At 46.6% G+C, this 21,513-nt stretch overlaps 1 protein-coding gene and 1 long non-coding RNA gene across 4 annotated transcripts; one reads left to right on the top strand and one right to left on the bottom strand.

Annotated features, from left to right (window-relative positions):
* Positions 1–4,882: 4,882 nt before the first annotated feature.
* blk (BLK proto-oncogene, Src family tyrosine kinase) lies at positions 4,883–18,406 on the bottom strand. Of its 3 annotated transcripts, XR_010330743.1 has the most exons (15): positions 18,201–18,406; positions 15,546–15,658; positions 15,136–15,293; positions 14,554–14,599; positions 14,105–14,198; positions 13,449–13,547; positions 12,988–13,091; positions 12,082–12,234; positions 10,776–10,928; positions 9,957–10,136; positions 8,594–8,670; positions 7,500–7,650; positions 6,738–6,869; positions 6,052–6,379; positions 4,883–4,980 (listed from the first exon to the last, which is right to left on the bottom strand). XR_010330743.1 is itself a non-coding variant. In XM_064340893.1 (14 exons), the coding sequence occupies exons 3-14, from the start codon at positions 15,241–15,243 to the stop codon at positions 6,177–6,179; spliced, it is 1,500 nt and encodes a 499-aa protein (XP_064196963.1). In that variant the 5' UTR covers positions 15,244–15,293; positions 15,546–15,658; positions 18,201–18,406; the 3' UTR covers positions 5,951–6,176. The 3 variants fall into 3 exon arrangements, 2 of the variants coding, with proteins under 2 accessions (XP_064196963.1, XP_064196964.1); XM_064340893.1 differs by lacking the exon at positions 4,883–4,980 and having other exon boundaries at positions 5,951–6,379; XM_064340894.1 differs by lacking the exon at positions 4,883–4,980 and having other exon boundaries at positions 5,951–6,379; positions 14,563–14,599; positions 18,201–18,405.
* LOC135257782 (uncharacterized) lies at positions 5,388–6,020 on the top strand. Its single transcript, XR_010330744.1, has 3 exons — positions 5,388–5,475; positions 5,619–5,801; positions 5,939–6,020. It is a non-coding gene; the product is annotated as an uncharacterized LOC135257782 (long non-coding RNA).
* Positions 18,407–21,513: the final 3,107 nt, after the last annotated feature.

Genomic DNA, 21,513 nt, shown 5'->3' with positions numbered 1-21,513 from the left:
AGCAAACCCAAAACATTAATCAATCAACAGCCCGTTACCTAGCTAGCTCATTAACATGAACCAATCAGCAGCCTATTATCTAGTGAGATCATAGCATTAACGAATAAGCAGCCTGCTACCCATAGAATGTGCAGTGCTTAATGGCTAGAAACCTTATTCGTCGTTCTCTTTCTCTGAAATACCCTAATCTGGAATAACATACAATAATTTGACTATCAGTTGTACAGACTGTCCACACACAATTCAACGAGATTCTTTTGATTAGAAAACGTGAGCTTGTAGTTTAAATTATAATGCTCATCTGTATCATAGATTTTTTTCTCCATGCAATAAAGATGAATAATGCACAGTAGTTTTTTTTTTCATTTTTGGTGTGTGCAATGTAAATTTGGTCTGTGATGTAGATTTGCTGTGTGGGGGTGGTGTAGAGTTTGTGTGCGTTATAAATTTGGTGTGTGTGATGAGGATTTGGCATGTGCGTATGATGTAGATTTAGTGTGTGTGTAATATATAGTTTGCGTGTGATGTATATTTGGTGTGTGTGTGTGTGATGTATACTTGGCGTGTGTGAGTGATGGTGTCAGGGTGGTATATGGGCTATCAGTATCCACAAACCCCCCCTCAGAGAACTGGTTGTGACTGGCGGGCTGTGACTGGCTGTGACTGACAGGCTGTGACTGGCTGTGACTGACAGGCTGTGACTGGCAGTGACTGGCAGGCTGTGACTGGCTGTGACTGGTTGTGACTAACAGGCTATGACTGGCTGTGACTGGCAGGCTCTGACTGGCTGTGACTGACAGGCTCTCACTGACTGAGACTGACAGGCTCTGCCACAGCAGTCCACTCAGCTCTCCCTGATCACAGCTCACCTGGCCTGTCTGCTCACCTGGCCTACCTGCTTAACTGTCTTTCCTTCTCACCTGGCCTGCCTGTACACCTGTCTGCTCACCTGGCCTGCCTGCTTACCTGTCTTTCCTTCTCACCTGGCCTGTCTCCTCACCTGGCCTGCCTGTACACCTGTCTGCTCACCTGGCCTGCCTGCTTACCTGTCTTTCCTTCTCACCTGGCCTGCTTGCACACCTGTCTTTCCTTCTCACCTGGCCTGCCTGCACACCTGTCTTTCCTTCTCACCTGGCCTGTCTGCTCACCTGTCTTGCCCTCTCACCTGGCCTGTCTGCTCACCTGGCCAGCTTTCTCACCTGGCCTGCCACCCATCCTCTGTGCTCTCAGCTCATGCTCTCATCCTTACCTGTCTTCCCTCTGTGCTGTCAGCTCATGCTCTCATCCTTACCTGTCTCTCCTCTGTGCTCTCAGCTCATGCTCTCATCCTTACCTGTCTCTCCTCTGTGCTCTCCCTTGTTAAGAAGCCTTGTTCCTTTTCTCTGCTGCCAAAACCGGTCTGCTCTTTATCTAATTTTCACTCAGTGATCTCATACACTCAGTCTTTCTCTCCAGTGCCCAGCATTTAATCATCTATACATCTGCATCTCCTGTTGGCCCATGAATTTTATTTTAATGGCTGAGCTGCCAAGCCACAGATTGTGTTCAATTTTAAAGGGTAGACTACACCCCCTGGTGTTTCAAAATTGAAATAGCAGCTTTTGTGCTAATTTCTTTCACATCCACAACATTACTCTTGGTCAAGTCTGCAGCCCTTTTAAATGCTGAAGATTGTGAACACAGATCTTTTAATTTTTGTTTTTTAAATGGATGATACATGTGGAAATTAGTTTAGTTTGTGGCAGATGTCAGTATATAACCTCCCAGTTATCACAGGCTTTTCTTACTGGATTACTGTTTCTCGCCTCCCTCCAGGTTTCTCAAAGACACCTGGGAAAAATATTACTAATTAAAATATTAAATCTTTTCCTCTGGCTGCAGGAAAGGAATAAACACACACGTTTCCACTCAGTGAACTTTTAAAGACATTTTTCTTTGTGTATTAACACTTGTTCAAGAAAATGTATAATTGAGTGATGATGTATCCTTTCGTTCTCTGGACATTTTTACTGCATTTTATGACACATAAAGAAATGATCCAGTAAACTTTAAAAACAATATGATTTTTGGCAGTGGTGTGAAAAATCTGTTTGGGCTCTGACTGTGTAGTTGGTAAGTATCACAGAAAAATGTCAGTTCTCATAGAACTGCTATGCATCACTGATCCATTGATTTTGTGTTGAGCATCTTTGCTTGCTTGCTAAAGACTGAATGCAGGAAGACTGGTTTGACAAAATCCTTTTTACAAAATGTGAGCTATATTAAAAAGCATCTTTAACCCAAACAAGTTCCATTCAGGAAATTTTGGCTGGTCAATAACAGCAATAAACTGTCAAAAGGACGGTAAAAAACATTGCACTGTATGCCAGGAAAATATTTGCTAAGTTATTCTACCTCAGAAGCAGATAAGTGAATTAAAGGCACAGATCCAATTTTTAAAAAAATCTCTGAGTCATCCCAAAATGCAAAATAAGAACCCTAACCCAAACATGTACAAACAACATATTATAATGAGGAATTATATTTGTTCTAAAATAAGAGAAAAATAATATTATAGTGGTGTCAATGAGATAAGTGTGCACTGGTGTCAAACCAGTGAGTATTCTACACCCTACAGGCCACACACAGTACTGCAGGAAAACCTATTTTATACCCTTTAAATCCCACCCAGCTGGACCTGAGCTGTGAGAGCAGCTGGTCATCCCTGGCTTTACCGACCACTACCGAGCTCTTTAAGGGAACTCATAACGGGACCACTACTGAGCTCATTAAGGGAACTCTGTCATAACGGCTCATACAAGCTTCTAAAGGGGGCCTCTGTCTCTTACAGTACAGAGAATATTCAACCCTGTCTCCTTTTCTTAAAACCCTGTAAGGATCTCACCTCCTTTTCTGCATACTGATGGGCAGAAAGAGAGATTTTGCAGTGCACTGCAGTGGAACCTCTAAGGAGATTAAATGACTCCAGCTGCAGAAAGCCTAGAGGCATAATTAATGTTAAAAGCCTCCTTCAGGCGATTCAGAGATTACTCTGTGATCTCCCAGGTCCACAGATAAGGGCTTGCTATTGGCTAACAGGCTTAGATGGGTGTTGACCAATGTAATTGCCTGTTAATATTCTGCCTGCATTAATCACTGGATCCTGAATCCTGTCCTCCGATTGGCTCAGGGGGTCACTCTCTGGGCGGGAGGGAAGTTGCAAGAGTTCTGTGTGAGAAAATGCCTCCGTATTTATTTAATCAAATTAATTTATTTAAATGGACTTAATTGATAAATTGATAAATTGGCACAGAGTACAACAAGATGTGTACATTGTGTTCAATTAGTCTAAAAGCCCAGATATCCTGGCAGATGCGGGAGAGTTCTGTCGCTGATTTAAAATACAGCCAAACTGTTATTAACCTGCTGAACACAGCAACCTCTAAGCCCATGATTGGCTGAGTTCCTCCATATGTCCCAGAATGCATCTGGACTGTGCCAATGCTGACGGTGATTCCTAATTTGCCACAGTGCCGCAGGAAAGGAGGGATTGGGTCAGTAAGGCCTCATCATAGCCGCTAGCGCCCCCTCTGGCCACCCAGACTGCTGCATTCTGCTGTGCCTGCTGAGTTGGATGAGGCCTCCTCAGTATGAATGTGTGTCAGACTGTTCTTATTTACCAGGACTTATAACGCCTTTCATTTATGACATTTTTCTTTTTTAAATTTTCAATTTTCAATTTTATTCTTTTATTTATTTCAAAAACCATTAATATAAAATGGAAGGCAAAATTACAAAGTCCAAAACCTGTAGCTAAGAGTATTTTAAAGTTATCCAAAACATTTTATTTCTTCCCAGGAAAGAAAAAATGGCAAGATCTGGGTAAGTAACCTTCTGAGTAAAATATAAATGATTGATTATTACTGTACTGTGCTAGGAAAATCACTACATCTACATTTGTTCTTTAACCAGCAGGGGGAGCTAGCCTGAATGGTTTAAAGGTAGAGCAGCAGAGATAGCGCAGTAGAGGCAGAACTCGAGAGGGGGGGGTATAGCTCAGAGGTAAATGACGCACTTGGATGCTGAATGCCCTGTGGACACATTTTTGGCAATATGCTTCCAAAGGCTGTGAAAGTGATAAAGTAGTGGGGCTAAGCAGACAGCAATGTTTTTTATGGTAGCTTTCAGATTGCACTCTGATTAGAGTTTATAGAAGGAAAGTCAGTTTAATCTTGTAAAATGTTTCCTGGCCTTTTAGGATGCAGGGAACAGAAATTCAGGCCGAACAGGACAGGAAGCCCATTTCTCTCATGTCGCTGCCCTGCAGCTCCACACAGGAGCCTGTCCAACCGCTGAGTGAGACTGAACCTGTGTGGTCTCAACCTGTGTTTATGGGCTTAAAACTACCAGCCCTACCACTCCCAGCCTCACCCCTAACCTCTCCCAGCCTCACCCCTAACCTCTCCCAGCCTCACCCCTAACCTCTCCCAGCCTCACCCCTAACCACTCCCAGCCTCACCCCTAACCTCTCTCAGCCTCACCCCTAACCTCTCCCAGCCTCACCAATAATATTCATTTCTAACATTCACCCAAGACCTAACATTCATTGTTTAATTTCAAAACCAATGTGCTGGAGTACAGAGCCAAAATTGTATTGCTGTCCCAATACTTTTGTATTTCACTGAATATTGGTATAAGAGTTATGTTTTCACGTGCATATCTGACATGGGATAAGAATTATTACTGAAGTTACGCAAGGCTGGGCTTGGTTAGTAATGAAGGTATTTAGCCAGTAGGGGGCAGTGGCGCCCTTTTCTCAAAGTGCAGGGCACACTGAGAGTGGCGAGAGCATGGCCCAGAATGAGCAGGGCCCAGAATGAGCAGCCCCCGGGGTGAGCAGGATGTGGGGATGACATCATCAGTAAAATACCACTCTCTCTCTCTGCTCTCCAGCTTATGGGTAAACAGACTGTCTCATCATGGAGAGTGCAGACAAACTCTCTGCGCAGTCACTCTACGCGGTCACTCTGCGCAGTCACTGTACACAGTCACTCTGCATAGTCACTCTACGCAGTCGCTCTGCGCAGTCACTCTACACAGTCACTCAGCGCAGTTACTACGCAGTCACTCTGCATAGTCACTCTACGCAGTCGCTCTGCGCAGTCACTCTACACAGTCACTCAGCGCAGTTACTACGCAGTCACTCTGCATAGTCACTCTACGCAGTCGCTCTGCGCAGTCACTCTACACAGTCACTCAGCGCAGTTATTGGCCAGTCACTCTGTATAGTCACTCTACGCAGTCATTCTATGCAGTCACTGCGCAGTTGCTCTGCATTCCCTCAGCTGAGCTGCAGTCGGCCCAGTACAGTCAGTACAGTCGGCCCAGTATAGTTTGGTACAGTCGGCTTGGTACAGTCGGTACAGTCCAGTACAGTCGGCCCAGTAAAGTTGGTACAGTCCGGTACAGTCGGCCCAGTACAGTTGGTACAGTCTGGTACAGTCGGCCCAGTACAGTCCGGTACAGTCGATCCAGTAAAGTCGGTCCAGTCTGGCACAGTCGGCCCAGTACAGTTGGTACAGTCTGGTACAGTCGGCCCAGTACAGTCCGGTACAGTCGGTCCAGTAAAGTCGGTCCAGTCTGGTACAGTCGGCCCAGTGCAGTCTTGTACATTCGGTTTGGTACAGTCGGTACAGTCTGGTACAGTCGGCCTAGTGCAGTCGGTACAGTAGGCCCAGTACAGTTAATACAGTCCGGTACAGTAGGCCCAGTACAGTTAATACAGTCCGGTACAGTCGGCTCGGTACAGTTAATACAGTCCGGTACAGTAGGCCCAGGACAGTTAATACAGTCCGGTACAGTCTGCCCGGTACAGTTAATACAGTCAGGTACTGACGGTATGGCCCAGTACAGTTGATACAGTCCAGTACAGTCTGCCCGGTACAGTTAATACAGTCAGGTACTGACGGTATGGCCCAGTACAGTTGATACAGTCCAGTACAGTCGGCCCAGCACAGTTGGTACAGTCCGGTACAGTCGGTATGGCCCAGTACAGTTGGTACAGTCCGGTACAGTCGGCCCAGTACAGTTGGTACAGTCCGGTACAGTCGGCCCAGTACAGTTGGTACAGTCCGGTACAGTGCACCATGGTGCTTGTTACCGCGACGCTAATGCCACAGCAGTTGGCAGCCCCACTTTCAGGACTGCATTTCGTATTGGCCTTCAGTGGCGATGAAGAAGTCGTTGAGGATGTCCTGCAGGTGCTCAAACGTAGGCCTATCTTCGGGCCGCTCCCGCCAGCATGTCATCATGATGTCATACAGCGCCTCGGGACAGTTCTCCGGCCGCGGCATGCGGTAGCTGTGGTCCAGGTTTCTGATGACCTCAGGGTTGGTCATGTCTGAACCAAAAAACACATACAGCACAACTTCAGAGTTACACACCCCAGAGTTACACACTGCAGAGTCACACACCCCAAAGTTACACACCCCAGAGCTACACACTGCAGAGTCACACACCCCAGAGTTATACACTGCAGAGTCACACACCCCAAAGTTACACACCCCAGAGTTACACACTGCAGAGTCACACACCCCAAAGTTACACACCCCAGAGCTACACACTGCAGAGGAAGGATTAAACAATAAACAGAAAATGTCGCACTTTCTACAGATTAAAAAAAACTGAAAATATACCTCCTGTTCCCTGTAACTGGCCATCATCTTAAATTAAGATTTACAGTAAGAAAAAGAGAGTACCTGGATAAGGTGTTCTCCCGTGTGTAATTATCTCTGTGAGCAGAACACCAAACGACCACACATCGGACTTGATGCTGAAGGTGCCGTAGTTTATGGCCTCTGGTGCTGTCCATTTGATGGGAAACTTGGCTCCTGCAGGTCCAGATATAAAGCAGTTGCACAGCAGAGCAGTAAAATGTGGACTCTTTACTTATTTAAACATGCTCTGTCGTCTCCTGAAGGCCTCAGTAATGGTCCAATGAGGATCCTGTGCCAGTGAAACCACATTACCCAAAATCCTGTGCCAATGGGGAAGGCGTGTTCAGAAGCACATTTGAATTAAATCTAGGATGCAGATAATCCCTTTTATTAAAGCTGGCAGGCATGTTGCTGGGCAGCCTCATGTCATACACCAATGGTAACCGGCCCTGTTCCTGGAGATCTACAGTCCTGTAGGCTTTCACTCCAACCCTAACAAAGAACACCTCACTCAACAGCTAGAGCTGGGCTGCCCAACCCTGCTGCTGGAGATCTACAGTCCTGTAGGCTTTCACTCCAACCCTAACAAAGTAATTTCCTGACTGTGTTAATTGTGTGTGTGTACTGTGTGTGTTTAATGTGTCCTATAACGTTTTTTTACTGTATATGTTTTAACTGTGTGTTTTTACCATAGAGTGGCTCAATCAGTAGAGACTCATCATGAGTGCAGGTTGGAGTCGATAGAGCGGCGGTATCTTTCCCAGTATGCACTGGAGTGTTGTAGCTGTAGCACTGCATTTTTACCTTCCTGTGCTGTGTACTCGGACTCGATGATCCTGGCCAGGCCGAAGTCGGCGATCTTGCAGTGCAGTGTTTCAGACACCAGGATGTTGGCGGCTCGCAGGTCCCTGTGGATGTATTTTTTGCGCTCGATATACGCCATGCCCTCCGCAATCTACCACACAGAGAGATAAGGGCCATAATTTATCCTGTGAACACATGAACATCTAAACTACAGCGAGCAGGTCTGAACTGGGCCAAATGCACTCACAAAAGCCAGTGCATAAACTGCAGTGAGTTTATTTCCACTCTCCAATCATTTCTAATATTTTACTTATTTAGCACATTTAAAAAAAATCTATGCTTTTGATGTTCTCATTTGTATTTTATATTTCCGTATATTTGTGTATGAAATATTACATTTTTTACGTGTAACAGAGACAGTGCTAAGAGAAGGACGGACAGAGCGAGAGGGACTGCAGACCCTGCACACTGCAGAGGACCAGAGGGACCCAGACGGGCTGAACCAGCCCCGCTCACAGAACGTTCTAGAGGCTGTTTCTGACTGGTGAACACGAGCTGCAGCCTATTCACAACATCACAGTCATGCAGGAAAACAGTGCTCACAGCTCTGAGGGTTTGGGTGGGCTGTGGTGTTTCAGGGTCTGTGAAGTGGGTAAAACAGGAAATGAGCTCTTTCTCAGGGGCATGATGAGTGGAAAAGACGCATCACTTCCTGTCCGGATGTTAATAAATGATTACGTGTGAGACACTTTACTAAAGATAGAGCTCCACCAGTCACTCTGCAGCAGTTCTCCTGTATATATGCACAGTACATCCTGTATGAGAATGCAAAACTAAGTGAATAAAAAATAAAAGTAAGCAATAGCAAACTGTTTTTTAAAAGCAGCATTTACCCCACACTCTGCAGAATGTGCAAGCTCAATCATGGGACTGAGTGCTTGGGATTGCATTCTTTTGTTTCTTCCTTATTCTTTTTAAAGGGGTCTATGGATCACTGGTTAAACTTGTTGGTTTTATAGCATGTTTATGGATTATTGTTCATATTACATTATTTGTTTGATATGAAAGTGACTGGGGATACGTGGCCCACGGACCTGTGCTGACATATCTATCAGCTTAGGAATCTTCAGCTTCTTTCCACTGTCTGTTTTCAGAAAGTCTAGCAGACTTCCTGCAAAAAAGAGAGGAACAAGAACACGAGCATACTGAACACCTGCCAGTGTTAAATATCAGTGTTAAATGTCAGGGTAAGGGTCAGTGTTAAATGTCAGTGTAAGGGTCAGTGTTAAATGTCAAGGTAAGGGTCAGTGTTAAATGTCAGTGTTAAATGTCAGGGTAAGGGTCAGTGTTAAATGTCAGGGTAAGGGTCAGTGTTAAATGTCAGTGTAAGGGTCAGGGTTATACGAGTATTACTTGGCTGCTCTACAGATACCACCTGCAGGCCAAGTGAAACCACATGAACCCCAGCGTAGGTGGAGCTGTCGTGCGCTTTCAGAATCTGACCAATCACAGAGATTTTCTGGGAAATTTATGATCTTATAATTGGCTCACTTCACTAGCCACACAGTAAAAGTGGATAGGGGCTGAGGGGCGGGGCTTTACTGGGGCACTGCAGTGGGTTGTGGCTGAGGGGGCGGGGCTTTACTGGGGCACTGCAGTGGGTTGTGGCTGAGGGGGCGGGGCTTTACTGGGGCACTGCAGTGGGTTGTGGCTGAGGGGGCGGGGCTTTACTGGGGTACTGCAGTGGGTTGTGGCTGAGGGGGCGGGGCTTTACTGGGGCACTGCAGTGGGTTGTGGCTGAGGGGGCGGGGCTTTACTGGGGTACTGCAGTGGGTTGTGGCTGAGGGGGCGGGGCTTTACTGGGGTACTGCAGTGGGTTGTGGCTGAGGGGGCGGGCTTTACTGGGGCACTGCAGTGGGTTGTGGCTGAGGGGTGGGGGCTGAGGGGCGGGGTTTTACTGGGGTACTGCAGTGGGTTGTGGCTGAGGGGGCGGGGCTTTACTGGGGTACTGCAGTGGGTTGTGGCTGAGGGGGCGGGGCTTTACTGGGGCACTGCAGTGGGTTGTGGCTGAGGGGGCGGGGCTTTACTGGGGTACTGCAGTGGGTTGTGGCTGAGGGGGCAGGGCTTTACTGGGGTACTGCAGTGGGTTGTGGCTGAGGGGGCGGGGCTTTACTGGGGTACTGCAGTGGGTTGTGGCTGAGGGGGCGGGGCTTTACTGGGGCACTGCAGTGGGTTGTGGCTGAGGGGGTGGGGCTGAGGGGGCGGGGTTTTACTGGGGTACTGCAGTGGGTTGTGGCTGAAGGGGCGGGGCTTTACTGGGGTACTGCAGTGGGTTGTGGCTGAGGGGGCGGGGCTTTACTGGGGCACTGCAGTGGGTTGTGGCTGAGGGGGCGGGGCTGAGGGGTGGGGCTTTACTGGGGCACTGCAGTGGGTTGTGGCTGAGGGGGCGGGGCTTACCGTTGGCCATGAACTCAGTGATGATGAGTATGGGCTCCTGGGTGACGACGGCGTACAGGCGCACCAGACGGTCGTGATGCAGCTGCTTCATCAGGTTGGCCTCCTGCAGGAAAGCCTCCGGCTCCATACTGCCCTCCTTCAGCATCTTTATCGCCACCTTTTGGCTGTTCTTATAATAGCCTGTAATGAACGCCACCATCATGCCGTTAGTGCCTTCAGACAATCAGCCAGCATTTCAGCCAATCAAAACACATTATTCCATTCATGACTATGACAGTTCCCACTGGGTGGGTGGGGCAGGTGTGTTGCAGGCGGGAGTGGTGGGTGGGGCAGGTGTATTGGGGGCAGGTGTGTTGCAGGCGGGGGTGGTGGGTGGGGCAGGTTGTGTTGTAGGCGGGAGTGGTGGGTGGGGCAGGTTGTCTTGCAGGCAGGAGTGGGGGTGGGGTGGTGGGTGGGGCAGGTGTGTTGCAGGCGGGAGTGGTGGGTGGGGCAGGTTGTGTTGCAGGCGGGAATGGTGGGTGGGGTGGTGGGTGGGGCAGGCGGTGTTGCAGGCAGAAGTGGTGGGTGGGGCAGGTTGTGTTGCAGGCGGGAGTGGTGGGTGGGGCAGGCGGTGTTGCAGGCAGAAGTGGTGGGTGGGGCAGGTTGTGTTGCAGGCGGGAGTGGTGGGTGGGGTGGTGGGTGGGGCAGGCGTGTTGCAGGCGGGAGTGGTGGGTGGGGTGGTGGGTGGGGCAGGCGTGTTGCAGGCGGGAGTGGTGGGTGGGGCAGGCGGTGTTGCAGGCGGAAGTGGTGAGTGGGTCAGGCTCTGGTCCTCTCTCTCACCCATCCACACTTCGCCAAACTGCCCCGCCCCCAGCTTCTGCACCATGCGCAGCGTGTGCCGAGGAATCTCCCACTCGTCCAGCGCCCACGAGCGCTCTGGCATCCCCGAGCGGCACGGCGCCACCAAGCGCTGGCACAGGCCATCTGCCGTCCCTGCAGGGGACAGCCCAACACTGTTATACAGCCCAACACTGACCTGCACCCCAACACTGTTATACAGCCCAACACTGACCTGCACCCCAACACTGTTATACAGCCCAACACTGACCTGCACCCCAACACTGTTATACAGCCCAACACTGACCTGCACCCCAACACTGTTACACAGCCCAACACTGACCTGCACCCCAACACTGTTATACAGCCCAACACTGACCTGCACCCCAACACTGTTATACAGCCTAACACTGACCTGCACCCCAACACTGTTATACAGCCCAACACTGACCTGCACCCCAACACTGTTATACAGCCCAACACTGACCTGCACCCCAACACTGTTATACAGCCCAACACTGACCTGCACCCCAACACTGTTATACAGCCCAACACTGACCTGCACCCCAACACTGTTATACAGCCCAACACTGACCTGCACCCCAACACTGTTATACAGCCCAACACTGACCTGCACCCCAACACTGTTATACAGCCAACACTGACCTGCACCCCAACACTGTTATACCCACCTGACTGCACCCCAACACTGTTAACAGCCCAACACTGACCTGCACCCCAACACTGTTATACAGCCAACACTGATCCTGCACCCAACACTGTTATATAGCCCAACACTGACCTCCACCCCAACACTGTTATACAGCCCAACACTGACCTGCACCCCAACACTGTTATACAGCCCAACACTGACCTGCACCCCAACACTGTTATATGGCCCAACGCTGACCTGCACCCCAACACTGTTACACGGCCCAACACTGACCTGCACCCCAACACTGTTATACAGCCGAACACTGATCTGCACCCCAACACTGTTATATAGCCCAACACTGACCTCCACCCCAACACTTTTATACAGCCTAACACTGACCTGCACCCCAACACTGTTATACAGCCCAACACTGACCTGCACCCCAACACTGTTATACAACCCAACACTGACCTGCACCCCAACACTGTTATACAGGCAAAACACACACCTGCACCCCAACACTGTTATACACCCCAACATGCCCCAAAACACCCCAACACACCTCAGCATTAACTTAACCCCCAACAGTGACTTACACCCCAGCACAGCCTTGTACACCCCAACACTATATACCCCCAGCCCAGGTGTGTTTACTTTGATAATACTGCACCAGCTCCTGCAGAGAGGGGAAGGTGGAGGTCGGGGAAATGTAGTATCCACCGTGGTCCAGGGCTCGGATTTTGTAGTGTTTCACAACGTCCCCCTGTTCTGCAGCTCCACAGTCCCTGATGGACAGAGAGAACCCCCCTGGAAACCAACAGACTCTCCGGTAACCATGGACACTGTTACATAGAGCCAGCACTTACACATCTTCCAAAATAATATCCAAAGCAGTAACACCATCGGGATGTTTTTGCAGCAGCATGTAACATTTTAGGATAATCTGTGCCATTTTGCTGAAGTCTACACCATATTGACTGCACTGTTAGCTGGGAAATGTTGGATTAACAATGAATTCATCTTTAGCTCAGTATGCTATTCCATCATGGCAATGAAATGCTTTAGTGCTAATGTGCACATGCTAATATTAACATTTGTGTACAATATGTCTAATGTTACCACAGGGTCTTCTGTCAGAAGCACTCATTTGAGGACATTCATATGCTAATTGAATACATTAATATGCTAATTGTGTACATTAATATGCTTCTAAATGACTGATATGATGATCATTGCAGTCTTCCCTTAGAGGTCCACCATATATGATCACACACATGCAATTACGAAAAAGGGTCCTTTAAAGCATCCAATAGAAAGTGTGCTACCCTGTGGGGAGAAAATCACATTTAAACAGCATGTGAATGATCACACTGATGGTTCCATTAATAACTGATGGTACTGATATTGATTGTGTGGTTTATGACATTGATCTTGATTGTGTGGATGATTGTATTGAAATTGATTGTATGATTGATGACATTGATATTGATTTTATGGTTTTACAGTATTGATATTGATTGTATTGATAACTTTATGAATGTACAGCTTTGTCATAAATACCTTTGGTTGTCTCGCTCTCTCGGATCAGAAAAGATCCTACACTGTTCCCTGGTGCCAGCAGGAGGCGCTCTGTGTCCCTGCGGCTCAAATTTATAAATAACCACCTGCAGCAGATAGAGAAAGAGAGGGAGAGAGAGGAGGGAGAGAAAGAAAGAGAGGGGCAAAGAAGGAGAGAGAGAAAGGGAGAGTGAGGAGGGGAGAGAGGGAGACAGAGAGAGAAAGAGAGGGCAAGACGGAGAGGGAGAGAGAGGAGGGGAGCACGAGAGAGAGGGGGGAGAGACAAAGAGAGAGAGAGAGAGAGAAAGAGAGAGATACAGAGCAAGAGAGAGAGGGGGAGATACAGAGCGAGAGTGAGAGAAAGAGAGAGAGAGCATGAGAAAGACAAGCTGTCACACTGTGGTATTAACGTTGGGTCACTTTTGTAAATCATGTGAAAGCCTGTGTTTCTCTCGCATCCTCACCCCTCCTCCTCCTGTGACCCCGGCGTGCTCACGTATGAAGACGGCACATAACCCTCTTCTCCAGAGACCAGGGAGCGGGCCAAGCACCAAGCACCATTCCTACCAGAGAAAACCAGGGGCCATCACCGCTCTGCCAAAGGCTTAGGGCTATCCCTTTTGGGTTATCTCTTAGGGTTATCCCTTTTGGGTTATCTCTTAGGGTTATCCCTTTTGGGTTATCTCTTAGGGTTATCCCTTAGAGTTATCCCCTTAGGGCTATCCCTTTTGGGTTATCTCTTAGGGTTATCCCTTAGAGTTATCCCCTTAGGGTTATCCCTTAGGGTTTCCAATCGGACATGCTTAGGGTTACTTAGGTTATCCCCTTAGGTACCTTTGGTTATTAGGCTTTGAGTACTGGATCTAGGTTGTCAGGAACATGCAGGGGGACTGTGTTATGTATGGAGTGTGTTATGTGTAGACTGAGTTATCTGGGATTATAGATAGTTAGGATTAGGCTCTTAGGTCTGTGACTATGGAGATGAGATTAGGCTCTTAGACCTGTGATTAAGAGATGGGATTAGGCTCGTAGGCCTGTGATTAAGAGATGGGATTAGGCTCATCTCTGTGATTAAGAGATGGGATTAGGCTCATCTCTGTGATTAAGAGATTAGGTTTACTCCTCTATAATCTTCAGTTTGTCTCCTTTATTCATTTTCAGGTCATCGTTGTTGATTGGTTTGAAGTCCCACTGCGCGATGACAACGTCTTTTTCTGAAACAAACCATCCATCATCATGTCATCAGAGCATTTTTAATAATCAGAATGCTGTCCATGGCAGTACTGTCAATCAATACTAAACGCAGATCACTGGCAGATCCACAGCAGGTTCCCAGGGTTCCTGCCTGCTTGACTGTTCCCTGCCAATTCACGGCATCTTGTGATTAGTCATTTATATGGTGGTGAACATCTCCCTGGAAATCTAGGACTCACCATGCAGATCAGCTGCTATTCGACAGCATTAACCTTCAGATTTCCACTCATACTGTACCGTATGTCATTCAGAAACTTACAGCCATGTACTCAAAGACATGGGTAATACTAAATACAGAAGTATTTAAACCCTTACCTGCATTACCAAGATGAGAAGCTTCTGCTCGCGGCTGATCTGGTACCTGTGTGAAAAAGAGACACAAAAGTACTGAAACACACTGTCAGCATCAGAAAAGCAACCGGTGTCTTCAAAATGAATTTCTTTCACTTTCATTTACAATCACAAACTAATGATTTAGCCACAGAAGCATCAGACCCAGCTTTATTAGTTATTATTCACAGCTGAGGAATGCTCAGAACCTTCAATATCTGCAAAAAACAAATAAATTAAACAAATGGAGGAACCAGGTTTGTGCACACTATTGACATAACGTGCTACAAAAAGAGCACTCACTGACTGACTGACTGACTCACTTACTCACGCCTCGATTCAGTCAGTCAGTCAGTCACTCTCACACACACACTCACTCACTCACTCACTCACACCTAGATTCACTCAGTCAGTCAGTCAGTCAGTCACTCACTCACGCCTAGATTCACTCAGTCACTTGCTCTGGGCAAATTCAAACTGGAATCAGTGAAGAGAAATGAAGTTTCCTGCGGCCTGATCTGATGAAGTAGGTATTTCCTGTGGCTTGTCTGATCTGAGAGCACTTACAGGAAGTGCTGGTCCTGGGGTGTGTTTGGTTAGCTGCAGGCTCGCTCTGTGCAGGGAGGGAGGACTCGAACCGCTGGCCTGGTTTCGTTTGCTGCAGGTACAGCCCATCCTGAGCACCAGCAGCAGTCAGGGTCCGGTCCCCAGTCCAGTCCCACTCTCTTCAGCACAAACATTACCCCCATTTAAAAAGGGCTCTCAACATTTTTAATAACAGAAACATTATTTTCCTGTACTTTTTTAAAGCTGAAAAATATTGACTGTTTGTAGGTGAATATGTGTGTGTAGGTGTGAACGGGGGGGGGGGGGGGGGGGGTGGGGTGGTGTGTGTGTGGGGGAGGGAGTGTGCGTGTGTATGGGGGGCTGTGTGTGTGTATGTGTGTGTGTGTGTGTGTGTGTGTGTGTGCTCTCACCAATTATTTTTCGTCACTCAGGTGAGGTGATTTCATTTTGCTTCACTGGCTGGTTCCTCTCTTCAACACACAGGGCACACTGAGCATGCTCACAACCTGGGCATATGCAGCATCTGAAAGTCAGGCAGCCATCCATAACTAACCTGTACCAGCCCCCCCCCCCCGCCTCCAACCAGAACAGCCCAACCTATCTGTACCTGCCCCCCCAACCAGAACAGCCAAACCTACCTGTACCTGCCCCCCAACCAGAACAGCCTAACTTACCTGTACCTGCCCCCCCAACCAGAACAGCCCAACCTACTTGTACCTGCCCCCCCCCCCTCCACACAGAACAGCCCAACCTACCTGTACCTGCCCCCCCCCCCACACAAGAACAGCCCTGGCTACTGTACAGCAGTAAGGCCCAGTATTCACTCACATGTGGAAAAAAGTACATCAACAAAAATCAGTGTTCTCACTTTTCAGGCGGAAAATTCCTGTTTTACCTCAAGCAAGTTGCACACTTCCATCATATGAGGCAGAGATAGTGCTGCTTTTATCTCACAAAGCTGCCAGGCCCAGCAAACCCCATTCTGCTTCCAACCCCTCTCCAGTCATAATCCTCCCTGCAAAATGGCATTTTCATGCCTTTGGGGATTAGTCTATTAGGCACGGTTTCCGCCAGGGTATTGCAAGTCTGGCAGCCCGCCGGGCCTAAGTTGACCCCCCACCGGGCCTAAGCATCAGGGATTTTTTTTTTTTTTTAATGTTTTTTTAAGATGTGTTTTAAACTACAGTTACAGTGGGGCGTGGATTTAAAATTATTTGTATTGTCTTTTAGACCATTAAGAGCAATGGAGAAGAGCCAACGTCCTAATTGTCAAATGGTCTGTACCCACCACTTACAGCAAAGTGCTAGTTATTTTTGGCTGGACCGCAATAGCGGGGCAGTCCTCAAAACCATATACTAGGTTTTGACCTGGTCTTGTTTTTAAAGTGAAAGAAAACCACTGGGTGCCCTAGTGACGGGTGCTGAGCTGAAAAATGAGCAGGCAGAAAATCCCTTAAACTGATTAACGGTATTATTGGTGTCAACTTGTTTTTAATTATTGTACTTGATTAGAAATGACATATTACTAAATATGATAGAGACAGTTCTCCTCAATTAGTTTAGACGAGAATAAAATTTTGTTTGCGTCTCAAAAATTGTGCACATTTCAATCGACATCAGCATATTAAAAACTGGATAAACGTACACACTCCGAAAATGTTCATGGCAATGATCTGGAATACGCAGATTTTGTCATTTGAATGAGCACAGGTTAGATGGCATTTTTGAGTTTATAATTTATTTTGAATTTATTTAGACAGTTTTTTAAATGTTTAAATGTGCCCAGCATTCCAAGGCTTGTTGTAAGATTCAGTAGCCAATCAGGACTTGAATACGAGTTTTTTGTAGAGTGCAAAAACTTGATATTATTTATTTAATTTAATTTATTTTGTTGTTGTTGAAAACACAGCATTCCAAGACTGTACATTGTTGTCAGATTCTTTGTAGGACTCTGCTATACTGTAAACAGTTGTTGATTTTTTAAATGTGTGTTGAATATGGCTACGTAATGTGAATGTTGTTATAAATAAGTCATTTAGACTTATTTATAATAACATTCACATTACGTAGTCAAATTTTCAATCTCCAGTCAGCTTTTAGCATTGACTTAATATAGGGCCCTATGGAATCTGTGTTATAGCTCTTTTAAATTCTCAATTCCACGATTCCATCCGTGATTCTGTTATCACAGAAACTATAGGGCCCTACCTTAATGCTGCCATCAGTCTGTCGCTGGCCCGCACAGAGCCCCCGTCAAAAAAGACACTTGGCCGCTGGCCTGCGCCGGCCCCTTCCGGCCTAACAGGCTCTGGCCGCAAGATACTTGCCACGGGACCTAAAACTTCTGTGGGTATCTGTTCAGGGACTCATGAAGGCTGTGGGGTTAGTCTATTAGGGACCCATGAAGACTATGGGGATTAGTCTATAGAGAAGAGCTTCGAAAATGCAGATGTTCTTCAGTAAGACTTTCAGCGGTAAAATAAGGACAAATAATAAGAAGTTATAGCAAATTGAAAATAAATAATAAAAGAATAAACTATTGCAGTGTGACCTGCCTGTCAGTCCTTTCTCACATCCAGACCACCTCCCACTGCCTAATCTTTCAGACAACAAAAACTGCTATTTCACATTTTACACAGTCCAGCTGAGCTGCCTAAAGATTACACAGCCCAGCTGAGCTGCCTAAAGATTTCACTGTCCAGCTGAGCTGTCTAAAGATTTCACACAGTCCAGCTGAGCTGCCTAAAGATTACACTGTCCAGCTGAGCTGTCTAAAGATTTCACACAGTCCAGCTGAGCTGCCTAACGTAGAAAAAGCAGCAAACGCTACTGCTTTCATTCAAGTCAACCATATAAAAGCAAAACAACAGCCATTTAAAAGTTTCATTTCAACAGTTAATTACTCAAACACAAAATATGTACATGGTACTTCAGTTTCTAATAGTTTATATATTCTGTAAGGAAGCGGTTTTATATACACATTTCAGAAATGTTTTAGTTCTGATGCTGTTTGCCAGATATGTGCTTATATATAGAAATCATATAATGTACATATACAGACATACCTGCCACCAGTGATAAAGAATGAGTCCAACTGAAGCAGTCAACAATTCATGTACACAAAACTTCTGTTGGCTTTGCAGTTCCGGGCGGGTGTCCTCTCTCTCTCTCTCTCTCTCTCTCTCTCTCTCTCTCTCTCTCTCTCTCTCGCTCTCTCTCTCTCTCTCTCTCGCTCTCTCTCTCTCTCTCTCCTCCTCCTCCTCCCTCCAGACCTGTCTAAAGGCAGAAGATGAGAATGCATTAGTGTATAATTAGACAGATGTATGAGTTTCTTTGTTTTACTTCACTTTCTTTCAAAGTAAAGCACAGCCACTGAACATGCTGCATCAACACCATATGTAAAACACTGTATATAAAACACTATATAATGGCAGCAACTCATACGAACCTGCACACAGTTTAACTATATAATGCTTATCCAAACACATAATACAATTCCTGCCAATGCATTATGCATAAAACTAAACATTCTTTATTTAAAATATTTAGAAGGCTGAATCATTAGTTATAGCTGCGTATTCATTTTAATTCGGCATTATGTGGGTGCCTTCCTTCCTGGAGGAACTGGGGTGTGGACAGAGGGTCAGCACACGTGTAAGATATGTTGCCCCCTGGTGGAGGGTCACAGTTGGTAAACTGGCATTTAGGAGATGGGGGCCATAGTTTGATGGATTTCTGACATTTTTATTTAGGTTTATTGGCAAGATAAAGTATTACTTTTTGCATAATTCCTGCAATACATTTCCTTTAACTAGGCTAACTGAACTTGTTAGCTGAGGAACACGCACCTGCACTCAATTTCCAGTCTCAATTTCAGTTCAGTTGAAATGCACATAATAGATTAAATGACACGCGCTGTAAAGCCCTGTATGGAGAGGTCCTAAAGCTCAGCTGTTAGTGTGTGTGTGTGTGTGTGTGTGTGTTGTGTTGGCCATGCGCTGTGGTTATTCAGCTAGCTAACCAGCCGAAATTAGCAAGCGATGTTACTAGCTGACTTAATTACATTTCCGCATACGTCACACAGGGAAATAAACGTTATTTTAGGCGGTATTGTTTTACCTTATCTTTGAGCAGAAGATGGTTCACCATTGTGGAAGAGAAACCCACGAGACTTGCAGATGATACGTATGCACTGAGCTCAATTGGCGCTTCACGCGGAAACGATTCAAGAGGCGAATCAGGAGCGGCTCCTGTTGGACTTGGCCCGTTGCGATTTCATTGATTCAAACAACGTTTTACTAAGATGTTCTATCAGGATTGTGTTTAGAAAAGTGAACGTAGTATTCTGGTCTTCTTTCCTGTTGTGTTTGCAGGGAAAACTCATATAAATAAAGGTACTGGGACTGACTTCTACCTGGATTTGGATCATAAATGCAGGAATCTGTTTACCTCCTGGAGGGGTCTATACTGTGGTGGAGGAAGTCAGCAGAGTCAGTTGGTGTAAAATATTCAGATGTTGCAAACCATTCTGTATCTGGTGGAGAGTCATCACCCCCACCCCAACTCGGTCTCAGTCAGAACAGGAACGGCTCTCTGTGGAGTATATGGAAATAACTTTTGGTTAAACTGCTCCCCTCCCACACACTCCATACAGAATTCATAACTATGAGTGACTGTGTTTGTGCTGATATCTGACCGTCTAATCCGGATTTATTGCGTGGCACAGGCCTTATTTCTTGCAATACCACTTTATTCTTTTGACAGCCCTTTTTCTGTTATAGATATGACCAACAGAGGGCAGTAGAACACTAGTGTCCGAGCAGATTTTCACACATTTTCTGTTTTGAATGTTCCGTGCAGTTATATTTCAGAAATTACTGCTGCTGCCATTACATTTAATTATATATATTTAACTAAATCAGAGAATAATAATAAATAATAATAATAATATTATTATTATTTTATTTTTAATTTTTTTTATTTAAAAAGAAATTGTGCCAAACCTTTCCAGAACCCAAGGTCACGTAACAAAGTTAAAAAAAGGCCATATGACGTGATCAAGGCAGGTATAAAATTATATCATAATTTTTAAATATTTTGTGCGTGTGAGTGTGTGCAAGTGAGTGTGGAGGGCTGTGTGTGTGTGCGTGTGTGTAAGTCAGTGTGGAGGGCTGTGTGTATGCATACGAACAAGGATGTGTGCACGTCTGGGATAGTGTCTGTGAGAAAATGCCTGTGTGCGAGTGTTGGGGTTGTGTGTGAGAGAGCATGTGCGTTAATTAGTGCATGTGTAATGAGTGTGTGAGTGTGTATTTTTCTGATCATTTGTGCACATGTGAGTCTGTGTGTGCATGTGGCATGTTTGTGTAAAAATCTGTACGTGTGCATAAACACGTTTGTATGACACTATGAGTTAGCATGTGTGTGGGGATAATAATCTGCTAATTTCATTGCAAAAAATTTGATCTGATTTTAATAAATCATGTGAATTAGGGTCTGTTGCAGGTGAGGTACTGAGGAAGTATTAACACACATACAGCATTGTCCCGCTTCTGTGTGGGGATTATCATTATTATTAATGTCTGCATTACTCATCACTGTATAATTCATAAATATCTACTGTAGCACACAGAGGAGTTCCCTAGAGAGGACTCACAGTTTGGGGCTACGCAGGAGTTTGGTGTAGAGGTTTGGGGTATGGGGCAGGAGTTGGGTGTAGAGGTTTGGGGTGTAGGGCAGGGGTTGGGTGTAGAGGTTTGGGGTGTAGGGCAGGAGTTGAGTTTACAGGTTTGGGGTGTAGGGCAGGGGTTGGGTGTAGAGGTTTGGGGTGTAGGGCAGGAGTTGGGTGTAGAGGTTTGGGGTATGGGGCAGGAGTTGAGTGTAGAGGTTTGGGGTATGGGGCAGGAGTTGGGTGTACAGGTTTGGGGTGTAGGGCAGGAGTTGAGTTTACAGGTTTGGGGTGTAGGGCAGGGGTTGGGTGTAGAGGTTTGGGGTGTAGGGCAGGAGTTGGGTGTAGAGGTTTGGGGTGTAGGGCAGGAGTTGGGTGTAGAGGTTTGGGTGTAGGGCAGGAGATGGGTGTAGAGGTTTGGGGTGTAGGGCAGGAGTTGGGTGTAGAGGTTTGGGGTGTAGGGCAGGAGATGGGTGTAGAGGTTTGGGGTGTAGGGCAGGAGTTGGGTGTAGAGGTTTGGGGTGTAGGGCAGGAGTTGGGTGTAGAGGTTTGGGGTGTAGGGCAGGAGATGGGTGTAGAGGTTTGGGGTGTAGGGCAGGAGTTGGGTTTACAGGTTTGGGTTTTATGAGTGTGTGTGTGTGCGTGCGTGCATGCGAGTGTGTGTGCACATGTAAGTGTGCGTGTGTGTGTGTGAGCCTGTTGGTGTGTAA

Source organism: Anguilla rostrata, chromosome 6, assembly GCF_018555375.3.
Source record: "Anguilla rostrata isolate EN2019 chromosome 6, ASM1855537v3, whole genome shotgun sequence".
Lineage (NCBI taxonomy): Eukaryota > Metazoa > Chordata > Actinopteri > Anguilliformes > Anguillidae > Anguilla > Anguilla rostrata.
Note: the sequence above shows the minus strand (reverse complement) of the source record. Positions and strands in the feature narration are given on the sequence as shown.